Source organism: Bos mutus, chromosome 13 (assembly GCF_027580195.1).
Source record: "Bos mutus isolate GX-2022 chromosome 13, NWIPB_WYAK_1.1, whole genome shotgun sequence".
Taxonomy (NCBI): domain Eukaryota; kingdom Metazoa; phylum Chordata; class Mammalia; order Artiodactyla; family Bovidae; genus Bos; species Bos mutus.
Window position 1 is genome coordinate 46,957,796 of NC_091629.1, and position 11,600 is coordinate 46,969,395.

Sequence of the window (11,600 nt, forward strand, 5' to 3'; positions counted from 1 at the left end):
TTAAAAGGGTACCAAGGGAATACAGAAGGAAGCAGGGCAAAGTCTAATAGAGTTTTGCCAAGAAAATGCACTGGTCATAGCAAACACTGTCTCCCAACAACACAAGAGAAGACTCTACACATGGACATCACCAGATGGTCAACACCAAAATCAGATTGATTATATTATTTGCAGCCAAAGATGGAGAAGCTCTATACAGTCAGCAAAAACAAGACCAGGAGCTGACTGTGGCTCAGATCATGAACTCCTTATTGCCAACTTCAAATTTAAATTGAAGAAAGTAGGGAAAACCACTAGAACATTCAGGTATGACCTGAATCAAATCACTTATGATTATACAGTGGAAGTGAGAAATAGATTTAAGGGACTAGATCTGTTAGATACAGTGCCTGATAAACTATGGATGGAGGTTCGTGACATTGTACAGGAGGCAGGGATCAAGACCATCCCCATGGAAAAGAAATGCAAAAAAGCAAAATGGCTGTCTGTGCAGGCCTTACAAATAGCTGTGAAAAGAAGTGAAAAGCAAAGGAGAAAAGGAAAGATATAAGCATCTGAATGCAGAGTTCCAAAGAATAGCAAGGAGAGATAAGAAAACCTTCCTCAGCAATTAATGCAAAGAAATAGAGAAAAACAACAGAATGGGAAAGACTAGAGATCTTTTCAAGAAAATAAGAGATACCAATGGAACATTTCATGCAAAGATGGGCTTGATAAAGGACAGAAATGGTAGGGACCTAACAGAAGCAGAAGATATTAAGAAGAGGTGGCAAGAATACACAGAAGAACTGTACAAAAAAGATCTTCATGACCCAGATAATCACGATGGTGTGATCACTGACCTAGAGCCAGACATCCTGGATGTGAAGTCAAGTGGGCCTTAGAAAGCATCACTACGAACAAAGCTAGTGGAGGTGATGGAATTCCAGTTGAGCTGTTCCAAATTCTGAGGATTATGCTGTGAAAGTGCTGCACTCAATATGCCAGCAAATTTGGAAAACTCAGCAGTGGCTACAGGACTAGAAAAGTCAGTTTTCATTCCAGTCCCAAAGAAAGGCAATACCAAAGAATGCTCAAACTACCTCACAATTGCACGCATCTCACACGCTAGTAAAGTGATGCTCAAAATTCTCCAAGCCAGGCTTCAGCAATACGTGAACCGTGAACTTCCTGATGTTCAAGCTGGTTATAGAAAAGGCAGAGGAACCAGAGATCAAATTGCCAACATCCACTGGATCATCGAAAAAGCAAGAGAGTTCCAGAAAAACATCTATTTCTGCTTTATTGACTATGCCAAAGCCTTTGACTGTGTGGATCACAATAAACTGTGGAAAATTCTAAAAGAGATAGGAATACCAGATCACCTGACCTGCCTCTTGAGAAATTTGTATGCAGGTCAGGAAGCAACAGGTAGAACTGGACATGGAACAACAGACTGGTTCCAAATAGGAAAAGGAGTTCGTCAAGGCTGTATATGGTCACCCTGCTTACTTAACTTATATGCAGAGTACATCATGAGAAACGCTGGGCTGGAAGAAGCACAAGCTGGAATCAAGATTGCCGGGAGAAATATCAATAACCTCAGATATGCAGATGACACCACCCTATGGCAGAAAGTGAAGAGGAATTACAAAGCCTCTTGATGAAAATGAAAGAGGAGAGTGAAAAAGTTGGCTTAAAGCTCAACATTCAGAAGACGAAGATCATGGCATCTGGTCCCATCATTTCATGGCAAATAGATGGGGAAACAGTGTCAGACTTTATTTTTTTGGGCTCCAAAATCACTGCAGATGGTGATTGCAGCCATGAAATTAAAAGATGCTTACTCCTTGGAAGGAAAGTTATGACCAACTTAGATAGCACATTCAAAAGCAGAGACATTATTTTGCCAACAAGGGTCCATCTAGTCAAGGCTATGGTTTTTCCAGTGGTCATGTATGGATGTGAGAGTTGGACTGCGAAGAAGGCTGAGCGCCGAAGAATTGATGCTTTTAAACTGTGGTGTTGGAGAAGACTCTTGAGAGTCCCTTGGACTACAGGGAGATCCAACCAGTCCATTCTAAAGGAGATCAGTCCTGGATGTTCATTGGAAGGACTGAAGCTAAAGCTGAAACTCCAATATTTTGGCCACCTCATGCGAAGAGTTGACTCATTGAAAAAGACTCTGATACTGGGAGGGATTGGGGGCAGGAGGAGAAGGGGACGACAGAGGATGAGATGGCTGGATGGCATTACCTACTTGATGGACATGAGTTTGATTGAACTCCGGGAGTTGGTGATGGACAGGGAGGCCTGGCGTGCTTCAATTCATGGGGTCGCAAAGAGTCGGACACGACTGAGCCACTGAACTGAACTGAAGGGGATGGTGGTCAGATCTCAGTTCTGGATTCGGGCAGACTGCTTCCTAATCCTCTTTTCCTGTTGCTGGCTTATGGCCTGGACTAGGGACTGCATCCCCCTGAACCTCAGGTCCCTAGTGTGCAAAATGAGACTAAGTATAGGATTCTCCTCCCAGGTGTGCCTTCAGGATGTGGAGGGATGATGTGTGTAGGCTCCTAATCCATGGTTACAACAGTGATGATGATATTATAATTATTGCTGGTGTCCGGTCACTTCGCTCCCCTCCACCTCAGGTGTCCCATCTGTACATGACCCCACTGCACAGGGTTATGGAGAGGATGAAGGGAGGAGATCAAGCATCCAATATGCTTTATCCTCAATCAATGGAAACCAGATTTCTTATTTTGTGCACTATAAAGACCACATGACCTAGATGGGCTCAGACTCCGGTACACCTGTGTCTATAAATTCTGGCTCCCTGGTGACTGGTGTATAAGCTTTGGGAGGCGCAGTTCCTCACTAAGCCTCAGCTTCCTGTCAGGACCATGTTAGAGATTCCAAGAACTATGGTATCAAGTACACCTCATTAATTGTAGGGACTGGATGGAGCTTTCTGCAGAGAAGCCCTCCCAGGCACTCCTGGGCTTGGAGGGCTGGGTTGATTAGTGATGTCTGCCCCAAGTTCAGAGGGGAGAGTGGAACAACTGCATGTTTGCCAGATCAGGACCAGGTCATCTCTAATGGCCCCTCCAGCCAGTGATGGGGGCATGGACACCACATGTTCATGGAGGTTGGGACTCTGGGACCTGCCTAGTGCTGTGGGTTGGAGGAGGGACCCTGATCTGGGTTCCAGGCTTGGCTCAGTTTATAACCTGTTTTGTGACTCTGAGAAAGACATTCATTTTCTCTAGGGTCTCCATTTCCTCTAACTACAAAATGAATAGAGGCCTCCTGCTACACAGCTGACCCCTTGGTGTTCTGAGAGGTGGTCAGGAATGTCTGGGGGCTACTTGCTACATTCCCACCAGCTGGAGCAACATACGTAGGAGAGAAATCTTGGGCCAGCCCGCCCACACCATTAGCCAATACACATACCTGTGGTCACCTGTGGGGCCAGAGAGAAGGGGGGAGTGGTTCTAATGCAGCAGAAGTGCCCCGTGTCTGGGGAGAGGCAGACGTGCATAGAAAGTACTTGGAAACAGAGCAACGTGCTCTCCCTCAGGGTCACCCATGGGCAGAGTCCCTGATCTGTGTGTTATAATAACAGTGACAACAACACGTCAGGGAGCATGTGTTCATCAGCTACAATCACAAGGCATTGTTATGACACAGGGGACATGTCAGGGAACAAAACAGACGAGATCCCTGCCTAGTGGGGCTCCCTCTCCGGTGGATGAGGAAGAGAGCTAATCTTTAGGGACCGCGGTCCAGATTTATGCATGTTAACTGTGTACCCTTCAGACCAGTTCAGTGGTGTAGTACACCCATTTGCCCTATTCACAGGTGAGTAAACTGAGTCTCTAAGAGGGAAAGATCATAAGGCTAGTAAGTGGCAGCACTCTGCTTTGCTTACAGCCTCATCATACTTTCAAGAACTGTGCACACTCCCCCTTGTCTCCCTCCCTATTTTCCAGGGCTCCTGAATGCTGCCTTAGGTCACCACTCACTACTATGTACTGCAGAAATAGTAATTACGATGACCTCTGTTATTCATGGACCAACTTCCTCAGCCAGGGCTGGGTTGGGCTCTCCACTGACATTTCCTCATTTAGTGCCCCCAGCAGCTCTTCTAAGGTAGAGGATATTCTAGTGCTCGTTTTCATGGTTGAAAGGAAAAAAACAGGGCTCAGAGAGGTTATGACATTTATCTGCTGTCACACCACCAACAAGGAAAACTTCTGGGATGCACACCCAAGGATGACCTAAGAGCAAGCTTATTGTACTATTACAAATAAAAAGCACGGATTACTGGGTGGGGACATTTTAATTAATCAGCATTAAAAATGCTTATGCAAGCTCTAATAAATATTTATTGCAAATCCACTCTGTGTCAGAGCCTGGGCATGAAGCCAGTGGTTTTGGCCCTTATGGCTTCAGAGAGGGGGCGGTTATCACTGTGCCCAAGGAGTTGGTGGAATTCATGCTCAAAACAAGAGTGTGGGGTGCCCAGGCAAGTGGGTATGTAGCAAGTATCCCTTAGATGTTCCTGACCACCTCTCAGAGCCCCAAGGAGTCAGCCATGTAGCAGGGAACCTCTGTTCATTTTGTAGTTAGAAGCAACTAAGACCTTTGGAGAAAATGAACATGTTACTCAAAGTCACAAAGCAGGTTATTTACTGGCCAAGACTGGAACCTAGATAAGGGTCTTCATCTCCTTCTCCCAGCACCAGGCAGGTCCCAGAGTCCCACCCTCCATGAACGTGTGGTGTTTGTGTGCCCATTGCTGGCTAAAGGGCCTCTTGGATATGACCTGGGCCAACACAGGTCATATGACAGTGGCAGACACACAATGCCTCCACTCTCCCCTCCTGAACTTGTGGCAGACATCACTAATCAATCCTTCCCTCCAAGTTCAGGAGCTGCCAACGAGGGCTTCTTAACATAAAGTGAAAGTGAAGTCGCTCAGTCGTGTCTGACTCTTCGCGACCTGTGGACTGTAGCCCACCAAGCTCCTCCGTCCATGGGATTCTCCAGGCAAGAATACCGGAGTGGGTTGCCATTTCCTTCTCCAGCAGATCTTCCCGACCTAGGGATCGAACCCAGGTCTCCCACCCTGCAGGCTTCTTAACATAAAGCCCCATCCAATCCCTATATTCAATCAGATCGTATTTGAGACCATAGTACTGTCTCTGCTATCTTAGCCCCAGAAGGGAAACTTAGGTTTAAGAGGAAGCACATCTGCCAAGAGCTATACACAATCACCCAAGGGAGCCAGAATTTGTGGAGACTTGTATACTGGAGACCTGAGCCTATTTTATCTCATTCAGTCTTTATTGCACACAAAGATAAGAAATGCAGTCAGTGAAGTTGCTCAGTCGTGTCTGACTCTTTGTGATCCCATGGACTGTAACCTCCATCCTCCTCCATCCATGGAATTTTCCAGGCAAGAGTACTGGCGTGGGTTGCCATTTCCTTCTCCAGAGGATCTCCCCGACCTGGGGATCGAACCCAGGTCCCCTGCATTGCAGGCAGAAGCTTTACCGTCTGAGCTACCAGGGAAGCCCAAGAAATGCAGTAGTCATTGCTTAAGATTAAGCGTACTGAGGGCTTTATTTTCTCACCTAGTCTCTTCCATAATCCCCTGGGGTTAGACCACATATAGATGGGAGACTTAAGGTGGAAGGGAGTGAAGTGACCAGACAACAGGAGCAACTGACATCATCATTTCATCACTGGTGTCACTGCATATCAGGTACCTACTTCAAGCTCAGCCCTTCATACACATTATCCCACCACATCCTCACCACACACCTGGAAGAGAATCCCATCTTTAGTCCCATTTCACACACAGGGGACCTGAGGCTCAGGGAGATGAAGCTCCTTGTCCAGGCTGCACAGCCAGTAACAGGAGGAGAGGATTCAAACTCAGCTTGCCCAGCACTAGAGCCGGGGTATGAGCAGCAGCCCTTTGGTACCCTTTTAATTTCCATTTGCCACCAGGATCCAAACACAAGTTGATTACCTATTTTACCAGCTGAAGCCTGGGGCCAACACCAGGTCTGAGCTCACTATATCACACTCAGTCCCCTGGGCTGTGTCCTGAGCAGGGACAACTCTCTGCACAGGGTTTCTGCACAGCCCTCAGCTCTGTGCCCACAACCAGGAGAAGAGGGGCCTCAGATATTTGCAGAACTGGGCACAGACAGTCTGGGAGGGTGGTCTGTTGACGGGCCCTAGGCTCTGCTGGATAGGGTTCTCCATGACCCAGGCTTAGGCTTGGGCACCTGCCCTGTGCTTTGATGGTGGGACCAGAGTCAGGGTGAGGAAAGCTAACTCCCAAAACCTCTGGACCTACCCCTACATTCTCCTGGCTGCTATCATGTCCAGGACAGGGTTCCAGGTTTCTACTGAGATGCAGGTGGGCAAATGGAGGAGATGACCCTGGGTGACTAGCAGGTGCTCCCAACCTAATGCCAAGTGGGCATGCATTTGCACTTCCCAGACGAGGTGTTCCAGGTTGACAGGGGCCCAATGCACCAGGCATTACAACCAACTCAAACAGCAGAGGTCAAAGAATAAACAGGGTATTCAAGTCCAAGGACCCACCAGCTGGCCTCAATGTGATGTGTGTGAAATGTCCTTCCCTGGGGACCCAAATGCTGGGCCCTGAGACCTGGGCCAGTCACCTCCTTTCCCTAAACCTCTGTTTCCTCAACCGGAAAGTTGGGCTTTCTGAACCTCCTCACGGAGTTGTCCTGAGCACCAGTTGGGAAAGTGGACCTGCAGTGCCAAGCCCAGGCCCTGGCACTCACCTGCCCCTACTGGGAGCTGGGCATCATGGCTGATGAATGCCACTTACTGCTGCCCCCAGAGGACAAAAAAGCTGGCTTTGTTCTGGGTGTGGTCTGTGATGAAAACTGGCCAGTGCCAGCCAGTGTGGCTCCAGGAGTCCATGGCCAGGTGGATGTGGGTCTTGGGAGGACAGGCTGGTGAGAAAAGGAAAGAGGCAGGAAGCCTGAGGGAACCATATACCCATGGGGCAGCCAGACTCAGGGAGGAAAAAAAAGCTAGGAGCAAGAGTCATACAAATGTGCCACAATGATCTTCAATTGAGAGACCAAGGAAATTTTGAATCATGGCTCACAGTCACATCAAGTCACACAGGATATTAGCGGTCATCTGGTCAAATTACCAAGCATCTCTAAGGATGGGACCCTCACCACCTTATCAGGGAGTGGATGGCCTTATAAGATGCTACAGAGATGCTTGGAGCATTCTAGAGCCAGGACAGGGTCTTGGGACCCACATGAGAGGAAAGCCCTAGAGGAAAGGGTGGTAACAGCTTGCTGAGGGCAGAGAACAAGGGGAAAAGTCAAATGATAATGATCTGCTGTGACAGAAGCCAGCAAGAAGCTGAGCTCGGGGAAGATGGGGAGGGACCACCTCAGGTGAGCCGTCACAGAGATTGCGAGGGGATGTCGAGAGCCAGGGACAGCTAAGCAGGCGAGTTCTGGGAAAAGGGAATGGTTTGTGTAGAGGTCAAAGTCAGAAAGGGACATCTTTCTGGAACAGAAGGAAGACAATAAGACCATGGAAGGAGAGGCAGATGAGTCTGGGGTGGCAGTGAACAGTGCCACAAGGCCATGATAAGGATGTTGTTTTGAAGCTGAGTGCTTCGACCTCTGGCCACTGCACTGAGAGTAGATGTGTTGGGGGCAAGTGTGCATAGGAATCCTGCATACATGAGGGTATATATGGAGGCAGATTTTGTTCACTCACAGGAGTAACTCTACTGACTAAATGGAGTAGGCAGACAGCGGTGGGTGGTCCTGAACTGAAAACATTTGCTCCAAAGCTGGCTCCACTGTGAGGGATTTTATGGAGAGCACTCAGACATAAGAGAAGGTTTGGGAAGAATGACCTCACTGGTCACCAACCCTGACTCTGTGGGCCACAATTCTAGCCCCATATCTATCCCTGTCTTACTGGGGACCTCAAGCTGGTTTCCAAATACTGATCGAATAGTATCATAATTTCCCTCTGAGCCTGCGTTTCCAAATCCTGATGGACTGAAGCTGGATGATCACCATAAGTCCTTCTACCAGAACATTCTCCACTTCATCCATTCTCGGTCTTTATCCCAGCCCCCACTTACAATGGCTGCCTTCTTGGCAGCACAAGAACATGCTCTTAGTCTTGGCACAAAGTCCTCTCCATATCCACTTATTCCTATTCAATCATCCTGGGTGACCTTTGCTTCGGAAGTCTCTCTCTATTCACTCTGGACAGGGGTTATTTTCATTGGAGTCTCCTTGGATGGCTCTGGATGCAGGGCTTGTTTCCAGGGGCAGCCTCCCACCCCACTGCCATCGGGAGATATAAGGGCCTCAGCACCCAGCGGAATTCAGGAGGCTGTGCAGGGGAGCAAGGACTCTGTAAGTACTTTCCTCCAAACCTGTGACTGGCGGGCTTTCCACCTAATGTCACCCCACCTAAGGCCTTCAGAAGGCTTTGGGGGCTGGAGGCAGAGGGATCGGTCTAACTCAATTATCTTGACTAGCGTCAATTGAAAAATGGATTCAACTAGGAGAAGTGCCAAACTGACATGAAAAGCTGACTCATGATGTGGTGTCCGTTTATGTGTTCATACTTTTATTCAGCTAACTTTATTTTGTTGTGTTGAGCGAGGAGCAGGGTTTTTACTATGTGTAATGAATTCAATAGTGATATAAGTCACAATCCCTCCTCTAAGGGGTGCACAGCCTGATGGGAAAGGCAGCCAAGTCTTCCCTAACTGGTACCCAGGATGTGGTCAGACAATGAAGGCAGCAAGATGGTGGAGTGGGGGCCCCTAACCTAGACGCTGGGGAGAGTCTAGAGTGATCTTCCTAGAGGACATGATATCTTACTGAATTTGCAGAGTCAGTAGGAAGTGACTCAGGTAAAAATGAAAAGAAGAGAGAAATGTTCCAGGCAGAGAAGCCAGCATGTGGTAAAGAGCTCTGACCTGGAGTCAGGCATCATTTTTCAAATAGTAGCTCTTTCATTCACTAGTCGTTTATCTCTGGGCGAGTTGCTCTAGCTTTCTGACCTGGTTTGCCCATCTGAAAGAGAGGAGACAACCCAAGCACTGCTGAGTGTAAGAGTCAAAGGTGCTCATCCAAGATCCCGTTTCCCTATGGATAATTCTCACTCCTGTTCCTCCCATGACTGTCCAGGTGTCAGGACAAGATGGTTCAGCTTTGGAAACTTGTTCTCTTGTGTGGCCTGCTCGCTGGGACCTCAGAATCTCTTCTTGACATTCGTGGCAACGATGTTCTGAGGAGGCTGATATCTGGTCTTGAGAGAGGACTTGGTACCTTTGACAGTACAATTGAAAGTGAGTTAACAACAGGGACGGTCAGTGGCGCCTGGGAGCTTCCTGCTAAATACTGTGCCTATATCACCAGAGGCTGTAGCAGGGCCTCTCTTTATCGGTTGTTTACTAAGAGAGATGACTAATTGGTGCCTGGGTCATTGTTTATTATTTTTCTAGAAACAAGCAAAGATTAACTGAATATCACTTTACATCTTCAGTTCAGTTCAGTTCAGTCGCTCAGTCGTGTCCGACTCTTTGCGACCCCGTGAACTGCAGCATGCCAGGCCTCCCTGTCCATCACCAACTCCCGGAGTTTACACAAACTCATGTCCATTGAGTCGGTGATGCCATCTTCTATCACAGTAAACTTTCCTAATATGTTCATAGGATAAATTCTTAAAAGTGACATTTCAAAAGTTCAAAACTATGCATATTTTAAGTTACAGCAGATATTGACAAATAATAATACCCGATGCTAACATTTTCTCCAATAGCCTATGAGAGTACCTTTTTTTCTACTTCCCTGACAGCACTGGTTTGAACAACTGAATTTTTTGCCAGTCTCACAGATGAAAGGTTAGAATTCATGTCAGTTAACTTTTCTCTAATTCTGAAAGAATTCATTCATTTTTTTCATAATTTCATAATTATGGCTAATTACTTAAATATTTTACTTATATTTATACCATATTCTTTTGCTGGGCCATTCAATTTACTTAGTACTTTGTATTAACTAATTGGAAAAGGATTCCTACCTAGCCTAGATAGCTGTAAAATTACCTACCTTTCTAATTAATCACATTTCCTTGTAATTCTGATTTCTTGAAAAAACTTGGCCTTCTTTTCAATTTCTGGAAACATTCCCAGCACCCTGACAAACATGCTTTATAGGAGAAACTAATTTCTGCATATGACAGCCTTTCAAACCTTGCCAGGGCTTGGGCAAATGTCAAAGATATAGGAGGGACCCGCTTTCCAGTTTCAGTGCTGACAAAACTGAGCTCAGAAGCAGAAGTGTCTGGATTATCTATAGGACCAGACGGAGTTTCCGCCTCTGTTTCCATCATTATAATTAGGTAGATATTGTCCATTGCAGAGCCAATCTGGAGTACTCTGATTACATATCCTTTCCTGTAGCCTTTTGTGTGGTTTTTTCTGAGCTCGTTGCTGCCTTCCTGTTTCTCATTTGAATTCCTTTCTACACGTATATTCTGAACTCTTTTCAACTGTGCCATTCTACATCTGCCATGCCACTTCCTCTGTCAAATCCCTCTTTTCTCTGAAAGACCCTCTGTTAGGACTCTGTCCTCCTGCTCCTGAATGAATCACTGCTTTCTAGGCCTGTTATCCAGGGCTCCTACTTGCCACTTTAATAATTTAGAGCCATGTTTTTTCTTTGACTCTACATTTTCCATTTCTTATTTTATTCTCAGTTTATTCTGTTTGTATGAGCATCTCCTTAATCTTCACTACTAGAAGCTGATGTGCAATCAATATCTATTGCCTGCTCAATAGTGGATTGATTGCTTTGTTGAAATGATGAGCATATATTAGCATGAAGGTAGCATACCAGGAACAAGGTCTCCTAGCTGTGTGACTTTGGTCCATTTCTTAATCTTTTGATCCTTTATTTCCTCATCTGAAAGTGCAGATAATAGTAATATCTATTTTATGGAGGTGTTATAAGATGAAATAACATAGGCAAGTAGTCTCGTTTAGTGCCTGTTGCCCAGGAGCTGCTTCTTAAGTTGTATACTACGCTAAATGGAGATTGCTTTTGCAGTTATCTTTCAGAATTTGAAGACTGAATTGGAATCCAGGTGTTTGAACGATGTTGTGGAGGAGACCCAGCAAACTGAGAATTCGTTGGAAGGACTCATTTCTAGAATTTTTCAAGTAGTGAACAGGCTTACAGGGTGAGTTGATGCTTCATGTTGGAGACCTTTGTTCCCAGAAAAGAGAATACATATCTCTGGGGAGGTAAGTTTAATATAAAAGAAAGAAAGATGAATAAACCTTGTGTGTTCTTGCAGAGCAGAAGCAGTCTGAGGCAAGCTCTACCAGAGCCTGGGAAAATTAGAGTCAGGGCTGCAGGGCCTGTGAGCATCTCATGGGTCTGGACCCTCCCATTCTGTGATTTCAGAGTCAGGGTGAAGGTTCTCTTCTCTCTCACCTCTATCTGTTTGCTGATGCCTAAAGTTCCTTTTTTAAGGAATAAGACTTTTCTTCTCTGAATATAGCT

The 11,600-nt window shown here is 46.3% G+C and overlaps 1 protein-coding gene and 1 non-coding gene across 2 annotated transcripts in view; one reads left to right on the forward strand and one right to left on the reverse strand.

The window, feature by feature from the left end:
* Positions 1-5,486: 5,486 nt before the first annotated feature.
* On the reverse strand, positions 5,487-5,559 carry TRNAC-GCA (transfer RNA cysteine (anticodon GCA)). The gene has a single exon. It is a non-coding gene; the product is annotated as a tRNA-Cys (tRNA).
* A 5,039-nt stretch (positions 5,560-10,598) lies between these two features.
* BPIFA2 (BPI fold containing family A member 2) overlaps positions 10,599-11,600 on the forward strand; it is a 14,801-nt gene continuing 13,799 nt past the window's right edge. Inside the window, 1 exon segment of the mRNA XM_070382027.1 lies at positions 10,599-11,274. Coding sequence (XP_070238128.1) covers positions 11,123-11,274 — 152 coding nt within the window. The 5' untranslated portion in view covers positions 10,599-11,122.